This window comes from Sciurus carolinensis, chromosome 16 (assembly GCF_902686445.1).
Source record: "Sciurus carolinensis chromosome 16, mSciCar1.2, whole genome shotgun sequence".
NCBI classification, from domain to species: Eukaryota; Metazoa; Chordata; class Mammalia; order Rodentia; family Sciuridae; genus Sciurus; species Sciurus carolinensis.
In genome coordinates, this window is record NC_062228.1 from 6562669 (window position 1) to 6588545 (window position 25877).

The 25877-nt window shown below is 47.2% G+C and overlaps 1 protein-coding gene across 1 annotated transcript in view; it reads left to right on the forward strand.

Annotated features, from left to right (window-relative positions):
* The first annotated feature begins 319 nt into the window (after positions 1-319).
* Positions 320-25877, forward strand: part of Cdyl2 (chromodomain Y like 2) — a 162787-nt gene continuing 137229 nt past the window's right edge. Inside the window, exons 1-3 of the mRNA XM_047528958.1 lie at positions 320-378; positions 2734-3440; positions 3628-3959. Coding sequence (XP_047384914.1) covers positions 320-378; positions 2734-3440; positions 3628-3959 — 1098 coding nt within the window. The remainder of the gene's footprint in view (positions 379-2733; positions 3441-3627; positions 3960-25877) is intronic.

The following is a 25877-nucleotide window of genomic DNA, read 5'->3' on the forward strand; positions in this document are numbered from 1 at the left end:
CCATGGTAGGCAGCTAGCAACTTAGCTTCTTTAAGTTCCCATCCATCCCAGGTTTGTTCAAGCATTCAGTGGGCACCTATCTCTCCTGTATTCCTTCTGTCATTCCCTTGAGCTTCTGCTCATGTCTACTTTCAATTGTGCCATTTTGATATAACTGTCAATCACTGTATTCTTCTCCATAGGTGGGCTGTGACTTCAGTCTGGTCAATCATTGCATACGATTAGTGATCGCCTACAGTGATTGGGCAAAATGTGAGTGTATGACCCAGAAAGAGCCCTTCCCTGGGACTTATAAATACCATTTAATGTACAAGCACAGATGATGCAGCTACCAGGTGCCAAGTTCTCAGCTGCACGGAAGAAGCTTATCTTCAACAGGTGAAGTGCCAGCATGCAGAACAAAGCAGGGAGTAAGAGATGCCATCTTGTATCCCTTGAGACTTTGAATTCAGTCAATCCTGAGAGCAAGTTCATCTTTTTGCGATCTATATGAGTGAATAAACTCTGTTTTCTGGCAGGTTGTGCTTTCTGTCACTTGCCCTCCAGCTGTGGTCAGTATGAAGAGTCTACCACAGTTTGTGAAAGATGGCTGGTACCTTCCACTCTATGAGCAACGAGAGTGCCATGCACCTGAAGAACCTGGAGCAGGACCGTCCATTGGTTGGCTTCCCTCTTTGTCCCTTAGGAAGCATCTGTCTTTCCTGGAAGCCAGCAGTGGTCTGGGGATGCTCAGAAGAGTGTGATGCTGGGGTGGGGGGTGGCTCAGTCGCTCAGTTTCAAACCTTAGTCATCTGTGTATCCTTCCTTTCCTTAGTGGCTCACCCCTCCCCCAGTCTATGCACACACATCCTGTTAGTCATCAAGTCCTGTTGATCTGGATCAAATGGTTCATGGAGGTAGGTGGAGTAACTAATGAAAGTTAGCTGGGTTCTTTCTTCTGGACATCTCTTCGTTTTTTACTGCTACCACTGGGGACCACAGCAACTGGTCTCCCTGCCTCTCACCTCAACCCCTTTAGTGGATTTCTCTGATTTCTTCTAGAATTTGTTTTACGAAGCACACTCTCGATTGCCTCATGCTTTTGATGGATTCAGTTTTCCACTGCTGAGTGTTCAGAACGCTTCATGTTCAATATCCAAGCTGCTGTGGCCTCCTCAGATCCACTTTCTAGTCTTCGCACACTCCCTGGTTGCAGAATCACCTGCTGTGCACCCTTACTTCTTTCCAAAGTGAAACACTGCCCCTCCTTTAGTCTTCAAGTTCTATTTCAATTGACCTGCACTATACAATATTCCCTAAGCATGCCATCCACTGGTAGAGCCCTTTCATGAACTCTGTAAACAAATGTGGTCTAGATTAGGGTTTTTCAAATTTCACTCACATTCCCTGAAAGTATTTGGCTAGCACAAGTCAAGTTTTGGGTATTCTTTTACAATACTGGTTCTATATCCCAATTTGCCTGAGAATATTATTTCCAGACCCATTTCCTTTCTTGTCTTCTACTTCCAAATTATGCCCTCCTACTATGGTGGTTCATTTACTCCCAATAAAAACTGATAATTGATGATCATGAGACTTTGTTTTGCTATGCGACAGAGAGAGAACTGCTTACTATTGATGGGATTATTTAAAACCATGACCATTGGGAAAATATCAATAGGAACAGGGAAGAGAACTGCTGTAACCATTTCCACAGCTTCTAAGCCAAATGTGCATTTTAATTTACTTCCACACCTTCACCATTCCTCCCCGCACCACTTTAATATGGGATTTTCATTAGGACTTGGAAAGCAACTCGCTGTATGGGCACAGCCCAACTGGCATTCACGGTGCATCACCTCCATCAGCAATAGCCATGGTGTGGTAGGCAGACAAAGCAGCCCCTGGCATGTGGAAGGACATTCTACCAGCAGGATCAGCATCTGCAAACTCATATCCTGGAGTGAGCTAGACATGTAAACTACGTGGTTTAGATTCTGTGGAATTTTCTTTAATTGAAAAATTTGGTGACTTAGAAGTTTGACAACCTCTGGGTGAAACCATTCCTCTGGCCTCACTGGCATTTCACTCTTGAAGAGGGGCAGTTCAGGGCGAGATTCACACATAAATTTTCCTTATTGAGTCCCATGGGGATGGCCTGGTCAGTATTCTCTATTTAAATCTCACATCATCTTGGTGCCTGTCATCATTGCCTGTTTATAGAGAGGACACCAAAGACCTGCCCATATGCTCACAAATAGGAAATGACCCACGGAAGTTGTTACATTCTCATCACATTTGAGAGAGTGACTAGCTGGGCATTTTTGTGGGGCTGGATGAAGAAGCCCTTTCTTCCAATTCCAGAACAGCCTACCGGCCCAGGTTCTGAGATGACCACATTTTTAATAAGGAGAAGCCTTTAAGCACATGGGCGACAATGACCCATGACGTTAATAGGAAGGGAAGACCTAAGAACGGGTTTTAGGGAGTTTCTCCAGTCCCTCCGCTATTGAGCCTGGCACACAGTAGGAATCCTTTTGGTAAAACCACTGGACGAACCACCACCCTCCCCTCATGCACGTGTCTCCTCTCACCTCTGGGATTCAAAGTCCAGTGTGGGCAGGGTCCGGGCTGTGCCTGTGCCTGGACATTACTGTGCAGTTGGGTGGACTTTGGGAAATGTTTGTTGATGAACGGATAAGGGACTGGATGGTGTGGCGGGGGCTTTTGACCGAGGGCCCTGCCTGGCCCCAGACTTCGCAGGGGTTACAGGGCGGCCACGCTGTCCTGGCTCTCCTTGTCGGGCCATTCCGCCCTCCTCCGGGTGGCCTCCACTTCCTACCACCAGCACGGAGGGAGGGGCCGCGCGGTCCCCGGGGACCAGGTCTCGGAGCCCGTGTCCGCTGCCCTCCGCCGGGGAGCTCCGGACCCCAGCCGCCGGGCCGGGCCGCGGTCCCTCCCCACGACCGGCCGCCGCAGCCCTCTACCTGCCTCCCGGCCGCCCCTTCGCGGCCCCGGGCCGGGCGCGCCCGGAGGCCACCTGGCCGGCCACCGCGGGGCCCCGCCGCTCGGGCCCGGAGCCGGCCGGGGTGGCGGGCGGGCCCGGCGCGGCTCGGCCGGGGGACCGGTCCCAGGGGCGCGGCCCGGCCGCCGCCCCCGCCCCCCCGCCCCGGGGGCCGGGCCGGGCTCCCGGGGGGCGGGGACTCGCCCAGTGGCAGCAGCGTCCGGGCCGGCGGCGGGCGCGGGGCGGCTTCCTGCAGGCGGCGCCGGGGCGAGCCGTGGCCGGCTGCAGCCTCCGCCGCCGGGTCGCGGGTCGCGGGGGCCGCGGCGCTCGGGCCGCGTCCGTGCTCCCGGGCGCGCTGCGCGGCCGTCGCTGCTGCCCGCGCTCGTGCCGCCGCTGCCGCCGCCGCCGCCGCCGGTTACGCCAGCCCCGCCGCCGCCCGCTCTGATTCTGCGCATAGGCAGCCCCCAAGCCTGTCATTCTGCAAAAACACAGTTTACTCAACACACCACACACTCGCACACACACGCGCGCACACACGCGCACACCGGCCCCCGCGCGCACACGCACGGAGGGCGCGAGCGAGCAGACGCGCACACCCGGCGAGCCAAGTTCCGCAGCCTGGCATGGCTTCTGGGGACCTTTAGGAGGTACCGGGACGCGGGGCACGGTCCGGCCCCAGCCCGCGGGCGGAGGCGAGCGGCCGGGCGGGGCCGGGCGGGCCGGGCCGGGCCGGGCGCGAGCGGAGTTGCCGAGCCCGCGGCGGCGGCGGCGGGTGGCGGGGGCCGGGCGCGCCGCCCGCCGCCCCGCCGCCTCCCGCGGCGCCCGCCCGCCGCCTTTCTCTTTCTCTCGCACTCTTACTCCATCCACTTCGCGGCCTGGGAGGGGAAGGAGGAAGCCGGGCGGAGCCGGCGGGGAGGTAGCGGTCCCGGGGAGGTGTTTCTCGCCCGACGAGCCGCCCCGAGTGCAGAAAGTACAGGTAAAGTCGGCGCCGGACGTGCCGGGAACGCGGGGGGCCGCGCCGCGGCCGGCGGGGGTGCGGGGCGGGGGTGCGCGGCCGGCCTGGGCCGGGGGCGCGGGAGGCCGGGGGCGGGCGATCGAGCGGAGCCCGCGGGGCGCGGCGGGTCGGGGGGCCGCGGCCGCCGCCGGGCGGGGTTCGGAGGACGCCCGCAAACCGCCCCCGCCGCCCCTCCCCCCCACCTGCTGCCCCGCCGCGGGCGCCGACCCTCCGGGCTGGGGCGCGGGGGCGGCCCTTGCGGGTGCCGTGCTCGCCGGGGCCGAGAGGGGGCGCTGCGGAGGCCCTCGGCGGAGGCGAAGGAACATGGAAGTCGGAGGTGGGTGGTAACACGTTGCCCGAGGACGAGGCTGGCGCCGGGCTCCCGACGCCCCGCCACCCACCCCCGGCGGACACCTGGCTCCAGGTCCGCCAGGTGGGGGCCAGCGCTGGACGTTCTACATCGTTGCAGAGGGCTGAGGGCAGCAGCCCGGCGTCTTTCAAACAGTGTGGAAAAGCCCCTGACACCCATGACCTCTGGAGAGCTGGAGTCCAGCCAGCCCTGGGCTGCACGTGTCCGGGCCTTGGTTGTGAACAAGTGGACGGAACGAGAACAACCGGCGCTCCTGCAGCCGAAGAGGTGTGGGCTCCCAAGAGAAGGTGCTGGATAAAGAAGCCAACAGATGGGCCATCTTCAACCAGAAGGCCTGCTGATCCCGCCAGAAACCAGCTCAAGGGTCACCCCGGACCTGGACGCCCCTGAACATAAGGCAGTTAACACTAGCTCTGAATTTCAAGACTTTTGGATGAATTGAGACAAAAACCTAGAAGGGGTGGGATTCTCCTTCTGGGTAAGAGACCACAGGAGTGGTTCACCCACGGGGAGCTTTTTCCTCTGGGCCTCACAGGCAGCTAAAACTTTCTCAGGTGGATTGGCTGGCTGGTGTGAGAGAAGAATGGAAAGTAGGCGAGGTAGCATCTTGGCCTCCTGTGTAACCAGGAGGTGAGGCCCAGTCATGAACCACTAACCCGTAGGTGGCAATGGACGACCTTAACACTTCTTGAAAGAAGGATGTAAGTTGCCCTCTTGTCTGCCCTATGACCTTCCTTATCCCTGCTCTGATAGAGAAGATGAAGTTGGATGGAGACCTGGTGAAGAACTTAGGCAGAGATGACCAATGGCCCATTTTAGAGCTCTTTGGTCTCTTTCAAGATGGCAGAGCAGTTTCCAAAAACTCAAATTCAATCACAGTGAAGTGGAAATTTTGAGCCTCCTGGAGTATAACCAGCCCCACTGGGACCTTGGCTGAAAGGAGATTTTGTTCAGGGGCAAAACTCATCTTGTTGGGATCATGGTGTTTTTCTATCCATTGATTCCGAGTGGTGCTGGAGCTGCTGACCTTGCCTGGGTGAAAAGGTGATAAGAGGCATCATTGCTTCCCCGTTTAAAGTTTGGAACTTACCAACCTTCTGGGGATAATTTCTTGCTTAATGTTCATCTGAAACTGCCCTCCTTAACGTTGGTAATTATAGTTGCAGGATGAGTCTGAAGAGGGGAATTTTCACAACCGCCTTGAACTATCTTAGCACCTCAAGAGTTCTTATTGAAGTTCAATAAGCAGACAATAATAATAATTACTTCTGTGATAGTAGGTAATTGTACTAGATGTAAAATGGTTTTCCTGTGGCTGATTATTTGCATAGTCATTACTAAAAGGGCTAAATTACATTATGAGAGTATAACCAATGTCAACATTTTTATAGTCTGTGTCCATATTATATAACATATACTGAGGAATTTAATTTGTTGTTCAAATTTAACTTTAAAAACAATTAAGAACTGCTAAGTGTATGTTAGCACATGGACTTCTAACTGTAAAATTGTTGTATGCACAAAAATAGGATGTTTATTTAAGGAAAAATCTTGGAATACCTAGTATAATGACTGATCTAGAAAGGAAAAAAAAAAAACCAGAGCTCATTCTAAATTCTGCTGTTACTTTAATTAAATATTATACTTGAGTGTACATAATATGACTTTTTATAACCTTTAACCAATAAAATGAATTTTGAGTGGACTGAGAATGACTGCATTTGTAATTAACATGTTGTACCTATATGCTGACACTATTTTTGACCCTTTATGGTGAAGATGTGATTCCGATTGTAGAGTCTTCATCTTTGGTGTTTCAGACAATTCGATTGTAAAGAGTAAACCTTCCTCTAATAGTATTTTTTTAAGAGATAGGTGCTGAGTTGAGGGACACCAAAAAAAAAAAAAAATGAAGATTTTGTTTATGTGATGGTACTCTTCAGTTATCATGAAGGAGGACAGTCAAGCTTAGGTCCCTAAATTTTGGATCTAGACAGACGGTTCTGCTTTATTTGTCCTATAATAGAGCTCTCCTCCTCTTCCAATGTGCTGCATGAAGGTGATTTTAAATATTGATTGATGTCTCGGAGTCAGACATTGGCCTGGTTGTAAAGTGAGTTCTTTTTCAGATGCTCTGTCCTACATTTTGCTGAATGTAGGGGTCGTAAGTGGCAGCCCAGGGGCCCGGTCTAGAATGTGCGTGTGTGTGTGCTCATGCATGCCTTGCCTCAGTAGGGATAAGAAAAGTGAACTCGAACACCTTCAGATGGAGCATGCTACCTCTAGTTTGTCACTGTCTCTAATACTCTGCAACGGTGTACTTCTTGCCTCTTAAGTTTTAATCAGGTTCCAGTGGGCATTAGAGGCCACAACCTCAGAATTCTAGTCAGTCATTTGCTAAGGTATGTGGGTATCATTGTCAGTAGAATAGGTAACCCAGATTTGTCATCTGTGGGTCCCCAACTCTTTGCACTTTCACTTCTTCATTGACTGAATTCCTGAACGGAAGACTGATTTAAGTATACCTAAAACACTTGAGGTAGCCTTTTGAGTACTACCCTGTTTTCTTTGCTTCTCTTGCTTATGGTCTCTTGAGACCATGTGGTAGGGTGGCTCAGTCCTACCTCCGGGAGGAAGCATGTTGCATTCCTTAAGCAGGTTGTTCTCCATTAGAAGGACGGTATGCATTTAAGCTTCAGCCATGTGACTTTCCCATGTGACTGTTGAGGGGTGTTCCGCCCCTCCTCCCCTGTGGTTGACTTGACGCTGGCAGAGGGCTCTACTTCATTGGCAGAGGTGTTGGAAGAGAATGTGTAGGTCCATGGAGGAGGGCAGTAGTGGCCAGGTGGAATCTTACAGAGATGGGCCTGATGGTTCGTTCTGTGTCAACTTTCAACTCATTTGTACTTTCCAGAGTCCTCACTTGAAAGGACGAGATGCTTCTGAGAGGTGCAGTGTCTTTCTTTGGGGGTTGATATGCACTCTTCTCACCAGGTGTATAGAGAGAGCTCTTTGTGCATGTATATAATTAGGTGTGTGACTTTGTAATATAAATAATAAAATACTTTCATTCCAAATAAAGTCAATAACAATGGAATAATTTGAGTTTTGTTGGAAGGAAATGACTTCAGTTAAAAATGGACTCTACAGTGATGAGCACAGGCACCTCCACTCTGGTGCTATATATGCACCTTGTGCACTAGAACCACACGCTAAAAATAACAGAGCTTATGGGAAGAGCAGCATTGAAACAGACTGCTGAAAACCTATGGAACCTGTAACCAGAACACTAGCGAAAACCAAGGCAGGTCTAATGACATGCAGGGTGGTGAGATTCCCCTGGCTGCTGTTTGCCCTTGCAGGTTGGTCTGTCCCTCACAGCATGCTCACTGAGCTAGTGCTTCCTTCTCTCTGTAGGGCATCACTTCTCTTGGAGCGTATTTCCATCAAAATCAAATTTGGTCCAGGGTGCAACTTTCTTCGTTCAGCCATGTGGGAAGAAATGTTTTGTGGCTTCTTCCTCCAGCCTTGCAGCTTGGCTGTGCAGGTTAACATAGTGGCGAGCACAGAGGCTCTTAAAGCCACCAAATCAGCCACCACTCATGTTAAAGGAAGGCACCTGAGTGCACTGTTGTCTTTATTCTAGGGCGTTCATCTCTTGTTAAGTCTTCTCTTGTGAGCTCAGTTGCCATTGATTGCTCCAAAATGTCAACAAGGTAGAAAGAATCACACTTGAACTAATTTGATGGTGTCATTGCACTGGTGTCATGTCCCCTACTTACCAATCACATTTAAGGAAATTCCCATCAAACACAGACTAGCAGAACAGTCTTGGATACAACTTCCTGAATCCCTGTACCAGTATTTGAGGAGATAATGTATCCATTGAGTTGGATCGATTCTTTGGCACATAGTAGGTACCTAATGAATATGGAAAGGGTGTGTGAGTCTGTCACCTTTTGAAAATTATTTTAAATGATCTCCATTGGGTTTGCATTGCTCTAAGTAGATCTTATGTCAGGTCACTCCTCACTGTGTAAGATCATTTCTTCAGGGGCTCACACTATCCTTGACAGGGAATGCTATGGTCCCTGCAGCCTGACTGATTGCTAAGGAACAGTTCAGGCCTGGCAATCATCAGAGGTCTTCGATATTTTAGTCATGTGACTTAGATTTCAGAAATCGTGTTTCTCTTGTCTCTGTTGGGAGGTGAGCAGAGGTCTAGGTTGGCTGAATCCATAACAGCAGGGTCCATTTGTCCCTTTCTTATCTGGAGATCGCTATACATATGCCCAGCACTGGGGATGCGATGATGGTGCCCACCAGGAGCTCTAGGTCCAATGGGAGACAGAGTTAGGTAGACAGGACGCTTACAGTGCAGTGTCCAGGCAAAGACGGGGCTGTCCAGGAGCAGCTGAGAGCTCATCCAACCTTGGGGGAATGAGAGGGGGTGTCCCCAAGATGATGGCTGTTGAAGACGTTAGCCTAGGATGTGAGCATGATCAGATTTGCAGAACTTACTGAGAGTATTTGTGATCCTTTAAGCAACATATATGTATTGTTATATCTTTAAAAAATAGAAGTAAAAAAAGCTATAATACTTAAGGTAACTGTTATTAAGCATTTAGCATGTAATTATGTTCAGTAAATATTAATGTGGTATCTGAATTAATTAAAATGTTTGCTTTTTGGTGTAGATACAAAGGAAGAATGTAATTGTTTACCATACATATTTATGTAATAATAAAAAGTAAATTGGGAAATAGGGCACACACTATAACTTATTTTATTTTCCTTTAAATATACAGTGTGTGTGTATGCAAAAAGAGAGAGAGAGAGAGAGAGAGAGAGAGAGAGAGAGAGAGAAAGAGAGAGAGAGATAGGTACTGGGGATTGAACCCAGGAGTGATTTACTACTGAACTCCATCCCAGCCCTTTTTATTTTTTATTTCAAGACAGGGTCTTGCTGAGTTGCTGAGGTTCCCACTCAGTTGCCTGGGCTGGCCTCAAACTTGAGATCTTCCTGCCTCAGCCTCCTGAGTCTGTACAGGAGTATGCTACCATGTCTGCTTGATTTTTAATGGCAGGTTAATTTTCCCTTGAATGAGCCATTTTTTTTCTGTAATCCCCTGTTGGACCCTGTATTATTTCCACTTGTAAACCACTGTCAGTTTTGCTGTTACGAACATCCATAAGCATTATTTGTATACATATCTTAATGTTTTCCTCAGGCTAAATTCTGAGAAATCACTAGTTTGACGAATGTGAACGCTTTTAACACTGTTGACACATAATTCCATACTGCCCTTCGGAAATGGACCGTAGATGAGGTTGGAGGAAGACCAGGAGCAGGGTGACCAGCTAATACTATGCACTTTTAGTAGTTGAAGTGAGAGGTGACGGTGTCTTGAGTGAAGGGCGTGACAGCAGGGGCAGAGAAATGGATCGAAAGGCCCAAAAGGGATCAGCACTGCTGGGCAAGTCAGGCCGCGTCCTCTTTGGCAGCACGATGTAGAAAACATACAAGAACGGTGCTTAACCAAGGTTTGTTCTCCTCCATGAAATAAAGTTCGGGTTGGGCAGTCCTGGGTGGCTTGAGGTTCCTTGAAGTTTCATCTCTTTTCTCTCATCCTCTCTGTGGCTCTGTCCTCAAGGCATGGCAGGGGCCACGGTGGCCAGGGAGTGCCACGTGGAAGGGCTCATGTTGAGAGTTGTCTCTCTGCAGACAGCTGCGTGCAGGTTCCCCGGGCCTCTCACCTTGATCACACGCCTGGCTGCACAGGAGGCCGAAGAGAAGGGTCAACTGTGTGTAGGATTGAGGGGAGGCAGGACTCCGGGGACAGCTGCTCGCTTTCTGTTGGTCCGTGGGGTGGGTGGTGACCCTGGGGAGGAAGCAGGAAGGACAGTGAGTCTGGAGAGTGTGCGGAACTTCCAGGTTCAGGCCTGAAAGCAGTGGGCCAGGCGAGCTGGAGCTCAGGGCAGGTCTAGCATGAGACGGTGGCTGGGAGCTGTTGCTATCCAGGTCCAGCGTGTAAATGTGAGGAGGGGTTTGGTGATGGGGAAAGTAGACACTGTAGAGTTGGGAGAAGAGAAAGAGCTCCAAGGATCAGCATGAAAAGTAGAAGAAAAACCACGGTGTTGCTGTCATGGAAATCTTCCATTGCATCCTGACCAGGCCAGTAAAAGCCATAGTTTCCTGAGAAGCCTTGCGGGTTTTGGTCTATCATATTTTGTCCCAGTTTCTCTTCTGAAGGGCACTGCGTCCAACTTGTTCCCTCTTGACTCCAGCTGACTCCTGCACCGCCAGAATCTCCCCAGTGCTGACCTGTCACCCATCGCTCTACAGGTGACTTAGGAGGTATCGACAGGGAGAAGGACGGGGTGGCCAGTAGTGGCCTTGGATCTAATAACCAACGGGTCCTTGGCAAGCCCCGGCAGGCAGCTGTGCCACTATTGTGTTCTTGGGCCAGGGAGGGTGTGACTGGCACGGCAAGGACATGGGGATGTGGGACTGCTTTCCAGGCTCGGTGTGGTGGTGATGAGAGTCAGGGTGTTAACCAGGTGAGGGAGGCAGGGGTCGGCCGCCGCAGCCCGGTTCTGCACATGCTCTGCTGCTCGAGATGGCTCGAATACTTAAAGACGCTGGTGGAGGCGTTGGGTTGTTGGGCTGAAGTCTCAGATGTGATTTTCCATGAACCCTTCTGCTGACCTGTGGTGTCGGGTCTGATGTCTTCAGTGATTCGAGAGAAACAGCAGAATGCGTAGTCCCTCAGAGCCCTGCTCAGGAAGGTTCGCTCAAGGAAGAGCTCTTGCTGGGATGAGGATGAAGCGACAGAACTCCCCACGAGGGGTCATTGCAGCAGCACTGGTCTGAGAGGAGGAGCAGGCTTGGGAAGTACACTCGGTGCTGTTGGTGAACCAATGTGACAGTGGTCAGTTTTGGGCGTCAGTGGGGTTGGCTCTGGCCTCCTGTCTCTAGTTGGTCAAAACTCCTCCAGGCATTGCTGTGAGGTTTCGTGTAACGTGGTTTAAGTCCATAGTCAGTTGGCTCTAAGGAGATAATCTGGATAATCTCAGTGACCCTGAATCGTCAGCTCAAAGGCCCTGAACTGATCTTTCGCGGAGAAATTCCACCTGTGGACAGCATCTGAGGCCCTGCCGGAGTTCCAGCCTCCCTCACCACGGCCTCCCGTCCCAGGACTTTCTGCTGTTCCGTCAGCACATCCCCTTGTGTGGAGCCTGGCGCTCTGCCTCTCATCCGCGGGCCACCTCTGATAGCGCGTGTGCCGGGTGAGCGGTCCAGCATCAGAACCTTGGTGGCCACTGCTGTGAAACGGGATCTCGCCTCCTGATTGGGTTGATGGCTTCTCCATTAAATGCCTTGCTTGTTCGTGGCCACTGCCGCCTGGTGTGAGTGTGACGAGCAGCAAGCCAGGAGCTGCAGGCTCTGGCTGTCCCCCAGAGACTCCAAGGACTCACAGGCTGGGCTGTGCTGGATGCTGGAGCTGCTCAGGAGCTGTGCCCCCGACGCAGCCTGGGTGCTGCTGGCTGAGGCAGGTGTGTCCTGGGTCTCAGGTTCTCCCTGCTGAGTCAGCCGCTGGCTCTGAGGCTGGTGAGCGGGGAGGGTCCTGGCCCACCTCTTGCCCTTCCTTCCGTTCACCGTCAGGCCCCTGCGTGGCCCGTTAGCCTCGGCGGGGGTAGAAGCTGCGGCCTCCACAGGTCACAACTCCAGCGAAGGCCCAGCCTTTGATTCCGGGTCTTTAAAAGGCCCTCGTTTCCTGAGAGGCCTGGAGGTTTGCCATTTTATTCCCCAGTTTTCCTTAAGAAGGCTGCTGTTCCCCAACCCTCTTGGCTCCCAGAATCCCCCAGTGTTGACCTGTCACCGTACTGCTTTGTAAGTGACTTAGGAGGCTTTAAGGTCACATCTGTGGGACCGGGGCTCTGGGCCACACGCTGCCATGCCAGGAATCCCCCTTCTGAGAAAGGGGATCTGCCGTATTCTCAAATTCTTGATCAGGGAGTTTTCCTCCTTGATTTTCATTTCCTTGTCTTCTAGTCCAGTGTTTTAAAAATTAGGTCTCAAGGGTCCTATTGACAAACTATGGAGCTTATATAAATGCTAGATTTGGATCTTATTTAAAAATAGTCATTTGTTCAATAATTCATCTATCGAGTATTTATTATATGTTTACTGTGTGCCTAGAACTCTGCTCAGTGCTGGGACTTTGGCCATGAATGCCTTTTAAGCTATCATTTAAAATGTAATTAAAAACCTGACACCCACATATGTTCTGTACTGTATTTTTAACACATTGGAGTTTTTCATATGTTAAAAGGTGCAGCCAGGCCAACTTTTTTGTGAGCAGGCCTAAGAATAAAGCTTTTTGTACATCTCTGGACACATATTAGAACTTCTGGTAAATGATCTTGTTAGCAACATTATAGGTCTGTACTCTTCCTAAAAAATATCCAGGCCTATCTATGTTTGCTTGTGTAAAATTGTACAAGCAAATGCAGTCATATACTCAAATGCCACTCAGGGTTCAGGTGGATGGTTGGTGAATGTTCTAGACATGGTATGATATTCAGTGTGCCATATAATGGGATGTCTACACTGTATATCCTTATGTTGTTGGGCTGTATTGAGAATTCTAGGTCCTTCTGCCCTGACTTTTAAATTTGAGAGAATGAGTGGAAGCGACTGTTACATGTTAGAGGCTCAACCAGGAAGCAGACATTTCCTTCTTCCCTTCTTTCAGTCTTCAGGATCAGGTAGAATGAACAGTGAGTGTCCCAGACTGCAAGTCAACATGTCAAACCCAGACCCAACCAGATACCACCTACAACTAGCTACTTTTCAGAGCCTGGTCAAGGTCAGGTTTCTCAGGGACAAGCAAACCAGTTTCAGGAAGAAGCTGACTCCTGCGGCTGTTACAGGAAGGCCGCCAGCATCCTTGGACTTCACTGAGAGTTTGTTCATTCACATGGTGTTCACTCCGGGGTCAGGAAGTGTCACAAGTGAAACTTACAGCAGACATCTGCACTAAGCAGTTGTCACAGGCTTCGCATGTCCTACGTGCAGAGTTCTTGGGGAAGCGGCCGCGTGCTGAGCCCCATCTTCTGCTCGACTCCAAGCTCCGGGGAGAAGGGACGCCACCTGGATCATTCACGGTCGTGTTCCCAGTTTGCGGCTCTTTGCAGGACGTGTTAGCCTTTCAGGACGCTCACCGGGGAGTGGTGGCGGAGGTTGGAAACCTGTGCTTCAGGCCGCCTGGGCCTTCCCTCAGCGAACTTCCTGCACTGCTGCCTGTGGCGCTAGTTTCTGCTTTTTCTGAGAAGGGCTCTTCAGATTTTCCTGGAAGTAGGAGTTTCCGTTTTTCCTTCCTCTGGACCTTGTGTAGGTGTATTAGGTGATGAAAGTCCCTGGAAACAGACTGGAGCCCTCAGCCCTTGATCCTCCTGGGGTGGCGACTGGGCGGCAAGTGGCCATTCTTGGCCAGCTCGTGTGTGTGGAGCCCCTTCCTCTCCCAGCACACGCGAAGGCCTTCCTGTGGGTTGCAGCCCTCCACTCTGGCCTCAGTGGATTGCTGTGCACCATCCATTTAGGGTGCGTTGCCTGGAGACAGTCTCTGGGGTGGACACTGTTGTCCCGAGGGCTTGCTGAGGAATGATCTTGGGAGGCAGACCTATGAGGACATGAGGAAGGCAGGGCTCAACAGATGGAAGCTCACCCGCAGGGAGGCTGTAGCCGAGTCTCGCCTGATCCTGTGGTCAGCTCTGGAGCCGTGGTGGCCCTTTAGAAGGGTCCCCGATTGAGGCAAGGGAACTGGACCCTCCTACCCCTGCATTAGCTGGTCATGCTGTAGGGTGCTCATGGCAAGGGGCAGGCAGTTCCCTCTGAGGGCACATCTCTGAGCCTTCAGCTGCAGGGATATTCCTTGAAGCTGCAGGCATGGGTGACTGACCCTGTAAAGGGACCTGGGTGGAGTCGTGCCTCACATCACATCCTCTACGACTCCACCTCTTCTTGCCATTTACTGTGGGCGAGCTGTCGCTCTGGATCCCCCTGGATGTGCATCTGTCACATTGGTGCCTCCCTGATGACATCATTTGTCATTTGCCAGCCTCTTGGGGGAGCCTGGGTCTCAGTTCGGACAGGCTGGCCATGTGTTGGCAACACGTGGCCTGGGACCACGTGGCCTGGGAATCTCCCAGTCTGGGACCCTGTGGCCTGGGAATCTTGTGGCCCGGGACCATGTGGCCTAGGAATCTCATGGCCTGGGACCATGCAGCCTGGGATCACGCGACCTGGGATCACACAGCCTGGGACCATGTGGCCTGGGATCTTGTGGCCTGGATCTCAGCAGGGCACCCCCAGAGGCTGTGCTCCTGCTGCTCTGCACCCCTTGTTCTTGGGGCAGCTCCCTTGAGAGCTCCTGCACCTCAGCTGCTTTTGCGTTTTCATCTCCTGCCCATTCCTTGACCCTGGCAGTTTGAGACATGAGAAGTGGTTTGTCCCAGGGACGCCTTGCTCTCTCCTTTAGTCACAGTCACTGTGTGGACAGTTCCTAGGATTTGACACTTGCCTGCTCTCTGTTCCTTGAGGGCTCCACACTCTCTCCTGTGTCACGCTCTAGGTGATGGACGCTGCCCATCACTGACCCCTGCCCCACCTTGACTGGTTCATCAGTTTCTGCTCCTCCTTCCAGTCTCAGCTTGGACGTTGCATTTGGCAAAGCTTCCGTGATTCTTCAGGACTTTCTGCCCTTCTTTTGGCCCCCACAAGCCCTGCTCTTTTCTTCTACCAGTTGCTTGGCCTTACGGTTCCACCATCTTTATTTGAAATCTCCTGTTAGGTTGAGGGCTTTGTGGGCGTCATGTGAATCTGTCTGACTTGTTCCATCTTTAACACTAAGCATGGTTCAAGGTTCGAACAACAATCTGTTTATGAAAGAATTAATATATTCCGATCTTTAATTTACATGAAAGTCTAAATTTTTTAATCTCATGTCTCTACAGCCTGTTTGGTATGGGGCTTAAAGGCATTTACGGTCTTTTTTTCAGTTGAGTGTGTTGTCTTTATGGATCAGTCAACCAGTGGACATTGTTTTCCTATGAACCAAACTCATTGAGAGCTTCTAGCTTTGTGTGATCGGTGAGGATCGTGCAGTCCTGTTTGGAGGACTGCTGAATCTTGGAGTGGGAGGAGAGTTTGGAAGCCATCTGTTCAGTCTTTCACCAACACCTCCAGCAGGTGATAAAAGAATGACGGCCTCTTTTATTCTGCTGAAAGTGACCAGTGGTGGAGACGTGAAGACTGACTATTTGTTTTCAGTGACATCTGAGTGGGCCAGACATGAGACAGGCAGCGTCTTCCTGGACTGTTCAGGTGCATTGCTTTGGAAATCTTGATGTCATCATTGCCGTCTTGTGTGAGAGCTCAAAAAGGGGTTTGGCGCGGCTCAGCACGGCCCACTCCTCGTTTGGCTCTTCTGGTGGTGAAGAGGGAAGCTGGGGCCTGCCCTCTCGCCCGATGGCAGTCACAGGCCTTGACATTTATGGGGACCCTTTGATACCTCAACTTCTCATGGAAATCCGGACTCACGTGGGGGCTGCTGGAAGTCAGGCCAAGTAATGGGGTTCTCTCCCCCACCTTATTATGAATTAACTTCTGCATATCAGAGAAAACTTGACCTTTGTCTTTTGGGGATTGGCTTATTACACTTAGCTTGATGATCTCTAGTTCCATCCTTTACCACCAAATGCCAGAATTTCATTCTTCTTTATGACTGAGTAATACTCTGTTGTATGCGTACCTACCACATTTCCTTTATCCATCATCTGTTGATAGTATGTTTGAATAAGTAGAACCATTCATATCAATTCTTAAAGAAATTCAAAGAACTAGAGGCACATTTTTTTCACCACCTGCATGACAAGCTGTAATGCACTGTCTAGCCAGTTTTTTCACTGCTGTGACCAAAACACCTGACAAGAACAATTTCTGAGGAGGAAAAATGTACTGTACAATTTCAGAGGTCTCAGTGCATAGACAGCCGACTCCATTCCTTGGGGCCTGAGGTGAGGCAGAACATCACCGTGGAAGTGTGCGGTGGAGGAAGGTAACTGGACACAGAGCAGCAGGAAGCAGAGCAAACTCTCCTCACCAGCACAAAATATGAACCCCAAAGACACGCCCCAGTGTCCCGCCTCCTCCAGCACACCCACCTGCCCTCAGCCACCACTCGGTTAATCCCTAGCGGGGATTAACGCACTGATGGGGTGAAGGCTCTCACAACCCAGAGATGCACTGACAGTGATTTATCGGTGTGCTTTCTGTAAGAAACTCACCCCGAACAGACAGGAAGGCAAGATATGAGGTGATACAGATACATGTGCAAACCTGCAGTGTCTGTCTGTCTTAGAGGTTTTCCACCGAGCTGTCCAAGTGACGTGGCATTTCTCCTTAGAGGTCAGAATATCTTGAAGGCCCTCTAGTTACTCCTCACAGCACACACGTCCTTCTCACCCGATAGCCCAGTGCCCCCAGGGGACTTTCCAAGGAAAGGGGTGCTGCACTTGGCAGGACGGCCTCCTCCATCCTGGCCCCCTGCTAGCTGTTGGAGAACGTCTGGTCTGGTGAGAGGAAGGTGGCCTCGTGCAGTTGCTGTTGTGGAGCGGTGAGTCACTCACCTGTTGAGTCACCAGGACCCTCCGCTTTCATTTACCATTGCTACTCCAGGCATACCTTTCTTCCAGGAGAAACAACAGTCTTCTTTTTGGTTTTAAGTTGACAAATAATAATCGTGCACATTTATGGTGTGCTTGGTGGAATGATCGGATCAGGGTGATGAGCATATCCATCACTCAGAGGTCTGTTACTTCTTTGTGGTGAGCATGCTTACAATCCTGTCCTTAGATTGACTCTGGTCCCCTTGCTGTCCGGTGGAACCCCAGCACTCTTTCCTCCATGTTAACTTGGTACCCATTGGTCACATCCCTCTTTCCTGCCTGCTCCCCTCGCTGGCCTCTGCTAGCCAGCATTCCACCCTCTGTGTCCATGAGCTGGGCTTTCTTAGGTTCCCTGTGTGAGTGAGGACGTCTGGGGATTTGCATTTCTGGGCTGTTTATTTACTTTACAGTGTCTCCAGGGTCCTTCATTGTTCATGTTGTCACACATGACACATTTTCTAGTTTTTTTTTTTTTTTTGGCTGAACAGTATTCCATTGTGTATGTGGACCTCATTTTACAAAGTCCATTTATCCACTGGTGGACACTGGGCTGTTTCCGTGTCTTGCTGTTGTGAACAGTGCTTCAGTGAGCGAGAGACTGCAGCCACCCCTTTTTTCTGCCCACTGGTTTCAGTTCCTTTGGGTTCGTAGCTGTAGTAGTGGGTCCAGTGATACTTTTAGTTTTTTGAGGACCCTCTGTACCATCTTCCATAATGGCTGTACTAAAATACGATACCACGGTGGGTACAAAGGTCCCCTTTCTCATATCCTCACCAACACTGGTTAGCTTTCATCGATCTGATAATAGCCAATCTGACAGGCGTGAGATGATAACTCACTGTAGTTTTAATTTGCATTTTCCTGATGATGACACATAGAAACTTTTTAAAAAGGTGTAATCCTTAAAAGTGCATGGGACTTTGCAAAAAAACAGTGACCAAGGGAACAGGATGGACAGCCCAGAAATAAACCCACGTGTCTTCAGTCAGTTGGTTTTGACAAAGGTGTCAAGAATGCACAATAAATGGTGTCGGAAAAACTGGACGTCCACATGCCGATGAGTGGACATGGGCCCTTTCCTCACCCCTGACACAAGAATCAACTCCACAGGGATCGAGCACTTAAAACTAAAGGGACTGGGAGAAAACGGGGAAGGTGCTCCCTGACATCGTCTGGTGGGAGAGTTCTTGGCTAAGGCTCCCAAAGCTCAAGCAACAAAATCAAAGTAGCAGAATGGGAAGGCGTCAACCAGACAGCGTCTGCATAACAGGAGACGAGAGGGAAGAGACGGCTGGCCCATACCTGGCCCACAGGTATGGAGAAAATACTTGCAAAACATTTGCAGGAAAGGGACTAATAGCCAAGATAGCAGGGAACTGAAACTATTCAATATCAAATAACTGTTGAAAATGGGCAGAGGACTTGACAAGGCACTTCTCGGAAGGAGGCCACGATAAGTGGACATCTGGACTCTAGCCCTTCCTCTTTGCCACCTCCTGTTGCCACAGTGTGTTCTAAGTGGTGGTTTGAGAAGGTGGTTCTGACCCTGTCACCTTCTTTCTGAAGTCTTCAGTGGCCTCACATCGCTCTGGGTGGAATTCCCAAGTACTTTCCGGGATGGACTCCTGGCCGCCCTCCAGGCTTACCCGCCACCCTCTGGGCCTCCCCACCGTCTCGGTTCTCCAGACCTCCTTTGCTTCGTGACCTCTGCGCCTGCTGTTTCTGTGGCCTCTGCCTGGTCCCTCTCTCTCTTGAGCTCTAAAGTTGACTCACCTAGGGCTTCTTCTCCGACCTCGCAGACAGGGTGGACCTCCTTTTGGGTTCTCTGAGCTTCCTGTGCTTCTCCATGGCGTTGGTGGCCATCATCAGAAGTGGCTTCAGTGCTTGTGTAAGGACTGTGTTCTGAAAGGCAGAGCCATGTCCAGGGCTGTGTCCCTGCACCTGGAGCGTTAGAGGTGCTTGTGCACATCTTACACACGTTCCAGAAAGCTCTGGGCTACTAGAAATTTGGGCTGTTTTCTTCCAGATTAAGCATCTCTACCTTTTTTCCTCCCCACGCTTATCGTGATACGTTTCTCAACCCTTCACTCTGCTGGTTGTTGTCTTACGGTTATTCTCAAGTCTGTCGGTGCCCCATCTTAAATGTATTATCTGCAATAATTCTAGATTTCATCAGCAGAGGTCACATCTCATAATTCGGGTGTTGAATTTTTAACTAATTTTGTCTTAGGAAAAACCTGAAATGTAAAATGAAATTTTAAAAAACGACATGAATAGAAACAATAGTCTTAGAACTTGTGCACAGTGGGTAAAGCAGTACTCAGAGGAACATTCATAACCTTAAGAGCAAAAGAGAGTGAAGTCAGCATTCATCTCAAAAAGCCAGAAAAAGGATAACGAAATGAAAACAGTATAAAGTAGAAAAGAAAAAGAGAATTACATATATTAAAGATTATACTTACATTTTTGGTGCCAGTTTTCTCTATATGTGTACATACTATATTTAATTGCGGTAAAATGTAAACTTGAAAGTTTTCGTTTAAATGATTTTTTTTTTTTTTTTTTTTTTGGCAGGAGCATTCTCCCACTGGGATATGTTCCCACCCCTTTTTATTATTTATTTTTGAGATGGGGGTCTCACTGAGTTACCCAGGCTAGACTTGAATTTGTGATCTTCCTGGATAGCTAGGATTACATGCATGTGCCACTACACCTGACTTATTTTAGCCATTTAAAAATGTACAGTTCAGTGGCATTTAGTACTCTCACAATGCAGTATGACTTACTACTACAGTGTTTTAACATCCCAAGTGGAAACCACTTTAAGTAGTCACTTGCCCATTCCCTAACTTCTGACAGTCACTTATCTGCTCTCTGTCTTCATGGATTTGCCTGTGTGGAGTATTTCATATAATGGAATTAAACAATATATGGCATTTTATATTTGACCTTTTCTTGTTCTTAGAATAATAATGCTTTCAGGATTAATGCACTTCGTAACATAATCAAAACCTCTTTCCTTTTAATGGCTGAATAGTATTCCATAGTATTACATATATTTTACATTTTATTTTTCCATGTCATCTATTGATGACACTTGGGTTGTTGTACCTTTTAGCTGTTCTGAATACGATCATGAATAATGCTGCTATGCACATTGGCTTTCAAGTGTTTGTTTCAGTTCCTATTTTCAGTTCTTTTGGGTATATACCTAGGAGTGGACTTGCTAGGCTGTATTCTAATTCTACAGTGAATTTTTGGAGAAGCTGCCAAATCATTTTCCACAGCATCTATATACTATTTTACTTTCGAGGTATTTTACTTTTTGAGGTTTGTCCAATTTTTCTCCAATAGTTGTTATTTTGTTTGTTTTTGTTTCTAACCATTCTAGTAGTTGTGAAATGGTGTCTCATTGTGATTTTGATTTGCATCTCCTTGAATGACTGACAACGTTGAGCATCTTTTCATGTGCTTAGTAGCTGTTTGTATGTCTTCTAAGGAGAAATGTCTGTTCAAATCCTTTGTCAGTTTTTGAAATGGGTGGTTTATCTTTTGGTTATTGAGTTGTAGGATTTTTAAAATATACATATTCTGGATTAAACCCTTATCATCTATGCATCCTGAAAATATTTTTCCCATTCTATGTGTTCTCTATTTACTCTTTACAGTGTCCTTTGATGCACAAAAGTTATAATTTTATTGAAGTTCAGTGTATATCTGTATATTTTGTTTCCAGTGCGTGGTGTCATACTTAAGGCTAGAACCTCCAATACTATGTTAAAGAGAAGTCGAGAAAGTGGGCACTGTTGTCGTATTACTGATTTTAGGAGAAAAGCTCAGGCTTTCACCATTAAACATGATACTATCTGTGGGTTTGCCATAATACCCTTTATTATGTTGAGAGTTTGACTTTATTCCTAGTTTTATGATCTTTTTAAAATCATGGAACAGTGTTGGATTTTGTCAAATGCCTTTTCTGTTCAATGGAAATGATTATGTGTTGCTTTCCTTTATTCTATTAATGTGGTATATTACAGTTATTTATTTTCACACATTGAACCATCCTTGCATTCCTGGGAGAAATCTCATTTGGCACATTGTAAGTTTCTTTTAACATGCTGCTGGATTTGGTTTGCTGGTGTTTTGTCGAGGGTTTTAAATGTCTATTCTTGGGGACATTGGACTGTGGTTTTGTTTTCTGGTGATGTCTTTGTCTTTGGTATCAGGCTAGTGCTTGCCTCATGAAGTGTATTTGAAAATGTATTCTTCTCTTTAATATTTTTGGAAGAGTTTGACAGGATTGGTGTTAATTCTTCTTTAATTTATTAGGTAGAATTTACCAGTGAAGCTTTCAGAGTCCTGGCCTTCTCTTTGTTGGGAGGTTTTAATTACTGATTCAATCCCTTAACATGTTGTAAATCTATTCAGATTTTCTACTTATTCCGAGTCAGTTTTGGTAACTTGGTACTTGTCTAGGAATTTTGCCATTTCATGTAGGCCAATTTTTGGTGTATAGTTGTTCATAGTATTTTCTTATGATTCTTTTTTTCAAGATATAATAATTTATTGTTTGATTTTTTCAGACATATATTTACTGATAGTTTATCTGATAACTCATTGATCTATTCTTTATTTTAAAAGCTTTATTTTATTTTACTTGTTCTTTTTAGATATACATGACAGTAGAATGTATTTGGCATATTATGCATACATGGAATATAACTTATTTTAGTTAGGATCCTATTCTTGTGATTGTACCTGATGCATATTTACCCTAGTCATGTTTTCAAATACAAAACTAGGAAAGTTATGACCAGTTCATTCTACTACCCTTCCTGTTCCCCTCCCCCATCCCCATATATTCCCTTTGTTCCCCTTTGTCTAGTTCAGTGAACTTCTATTCTTCCCCTCCTCACCCTCCCTTGTTGTGGGTTAGCATCCACATATCAGCGAGAACATTTGACCTTTATTTTTTTGGGACTGGCTTAGCATGATATTCTCTAGTTCCATCCATATACTAGTAAATGCCATAATTTCATTTTTCTTTATGGCTAATTAATATTCCACTGCGTATATGTACCACATTTTCTTTATCCATTTATCTGTTGAAGGGCATCTAGGTTGGTTCTATAGCTTGGCTATTGTAAATTGAACTGCTGTAAACATTGATGTGGCTGTGTCACTGTACTATGCTGATTTTAAGTCCTTTGGGTGTAAACTGAGGAGTGGGATGACTAGGTCAAATGGTGGATCCATTCCCAGTTTTCTAAGGAATCTCCATACTGCTTTCCAGAGTGGTTGCACCAATTTGCAGTCCCACCAGCAATGTATGAGTACCTTTCTCTCCACATTCTTGCCAACATTTGTTACTTGTATTCTTTATAGCTGCCATTCTGACCAGAGTGAGATAAAATCTCAGTATAGTTTTAATTTGCATTTCTCTAATTACTAGTGATGTTGAACATTTTTTCATATGTCTTTTGCTCATTCATATTTATTCTTCAATTCTTTTGCCCATTTATTTATTGGGTTATTTATCTTTTGATGTTAAGTTTTTTGAGTTACTTATATATCTTGGAGAATAATGCTCTATTTGAGATGCAGGCAGTAAAGATTTTCTCCCATTCTGTAGGCTCTCTCTTCACATTTTTGATTGTTTCCTTTGCTGTGAAGAAGCTTTTTAGTTTGAATCCATTTACTGATTTTTTTTTTTTTTTTTGTACCAGGGATTGAATCCAGGGGCACTCAACCACTGAGCCACATCCCTAGCTCTTTTTATATTTTATTTAGAGACAGGGCCTTGCTAAGTTGCTGAGGCTGTCATTGAACTGGTGATCCTCCTGTCTCAGCCTCCTGAGCTGCTGGGATTATAGGCATGTGCTACCATGCCTGGCCTATTTATTGATTCTTGATTTTACTTCTTGTGCTTTGGGAATCTTATTGAGGAAGTCAGTTCCTAAGCTGACATGGTGGAGCGTTGGGCTTGCTTTTCCTTTCAGTAAGCACAGGGTCTCTGTTCTAATAATGCCTAGTTCCTTGAACCACTTTGAGTTGAGTTTTGTGTAGGGCAAGAGATAGGTGTTTAATTTCATTCTACTACGTATGGATTTCCAGTTTTCCCAGTGCCATTTGTTGAAGAGGCTGTCTTTTCTCCAGTGAATGTTTTTGGTGCATTTGTCTGGTATGGGATAACTGTATTTATGAGGGTCTGTCTCTCTTCTGTACCATTGGTCTTCACGTCTGCTTTGGTGCCAATACCATGCCGTTTTTGTTACTCTAACTCTCAAGTATAAGCGAAGGTCTGCTGTTGTGATTCTTCCTGTATCACTTTTCTTGCTGAGGGCTGCTCTGTCTATTCTGGGTCTCTTATTTTTCCAAATGAATTTCATAACTGCCTTTTCTATTTCTGTGAAGAACTTTACTGGAATATTAATAGCAATTGCATTAAATCTGTGTAGTGCTTTTGGTGGTGTGGCCATTTGACAATATTCTGCCTATCCATGAACATGGGAGATCTTTCTATTTTCTGAGATCTTCTCCTATTTCTTTCTTTAGGGTTCTGTAGTTTTCAGTACAGAGGTATTTTGCCTCTTTTGTTAGATCACTTTTTAAATATTTTTTTTTTTCCCAGGCTATTGTTAGGGGATAGTGTTCCTGACTTCTCTTTCAGCTGATACATCATTAGTGTCTAGGAATGCAATTGATTTATTGGCATTGATTTTTTGCCCTGCTACTTTGCTGGGTTCATTTATGAATTCTAGAATTTTTCTGTTTGAGTTTTTGTTGGCTTATGATTCTTTTTATTTCTGTAAAGTCTGTAGTAATTTCTCCTCTTTCCTTTCAGATTTTAGCAATTTGAGTCTTATTCTTGTAGTCAGCCAAGCCAAAAGTCTTGTCAGTTTGTTGATCTTTTTAAAGAACCATCTTTGGTTTGATTTTTCTCTGTTGTATTTTCATTCTCTATGTTATCGCTACTCTGATCTTTATTATTTCCTTCCTTCTGCTAGCTTTGGGTTCAGTTTGTTTTCTAAACTCAAAGCTAGCAGAACACTAGACGTACAGTTCATTTGCTGATTTATGATCTTTGCCCTTTCTTAATGCACATGTTTGCAGCTGTGTACTTCCTCCTCAAGACCGCTTTTGCTTCATCCCTAAGTGTTGCAGTGTTGGTAGGCTTGGTTTTTGTTTTAGTTTGTCTCAAGATATTTTCTGATTTCCCTTGTGAGTTCTTCTATGACCCATGGGTTGTTCTAGAGAGAGGACTGTTTAATGTCCACGTATTTGTGAGTTTTATTGTTTTCTTTCTATTATTAATTTCTAACTTATTCCATTGGGTCAGGAAACATACTTTGTGTGATTTTAATTTTTTCTAAAAATTTTTTTTCAATTTAAAAAATACTATGTTTTTTTGTGGCCTAAGATGTGGTCTGTACTGGAGAACCTACCATGTGCCCTTGAGAGGAAGGTGTATTCTGCTGTTGCTGAGTGGACTGTTGTATACATCTGTTAGGCCTAATTGGTTTACGGTGTTCTTCACTTCAAGTCATCTGTTTCCTTACTGGTGTGTCTGGTTGTTCTGTTCATTATTGAATGTGGAATATTGAAGTCTCCAAATAAAGTCTCCAACTATCATAGAACTGTCTGTTTCTCCCTTATATTCTGTCAGTTTTTGCTTCATGTATTTTGAGACGCTGTTGTTAAGGGCACATATGCTTGTGATTGCTATAGCTTCTTGATGGATTGACCAGTATTAGCATTAAAAAAAACAAACAAACCAAAAATAAACCACTGTATTATTTGAGTCATTAGAATCTAGAAGTCAATTAAAACTTCCCAGATTTCTTGATATACAGAAAATTCCAGGAAGTGGATCTGGAGCCTGTTGTAGCACAAATCTTTCCTTTGGTTTTCCTAACCTAAAGGTGTATTTTATGATAGTTTGTGCTAAATTTCACCTTGCTACTTTTCAACTTGCTGGAATTCTTTTGAAAACTGAACTGGATGCTCTTTCCAGTTCATGTTGGCTCTTTGTTTCCAGACTGTATCCTGGGTGACACAGGGAGGTGTATTGGGCAAGTGAGTACTGAGCCTGAAATGCATGCTGTTGCTGAGACCCGTCCATTTCTCCCGAATACTCTGCAGACTGCTGCAAGCCTTTGGTTAATTCTAGGGTTCTGAAGTAGATTCTAACACTTTTTGCTGGTTTTCCCATTGCATTCACGGAGGAGAGACCATTTGGAGGTCCTTAGTTTGCGGTTCTCACTGAAAGTGCCTTCACGTTATTGACATTTCAGTCTTATTCCAAACGATGTGGACTGTTTTGTCAGGTGCTTTGCTGCTTTCACGACACTGCATCTGTATCCCTTTCCTTACGTGTAGCCTGCAAAGCCCTGAGGAGGACATAAGTAGGTGTGAAGGACTTGCTTGTGTAGTTGCATGTTGATAAATTGATAAGTGACTGCACGCTTTCACACAGACATAAAATATGACCTTTAAAAGAATCCACTGTCGGGTTTTTACCAAGAGCTCACAGAAGGCTCCCTAGTTGAAGTTCGTGCAGAGGGGCCGTCGGGTGCCTCTGTTCTACTTGCAATCCTTGGTTGTTGGGGTTTAAAGAAATGTCCATGGACACTCCTGCAGCTTTCCGTGGGAGATCGTTTCCAGCTTCCCAGGTGATGGTGGGTGTGGGCCTGGCGGTGGGAAGCCAGCTGCGTAGCTGTGACAGATGTGTCATCATCTTGACCATCTTAACCCAGGTCTTCTCTCCACTCCAGGTTCTCCTGATGAATGCATTTTAA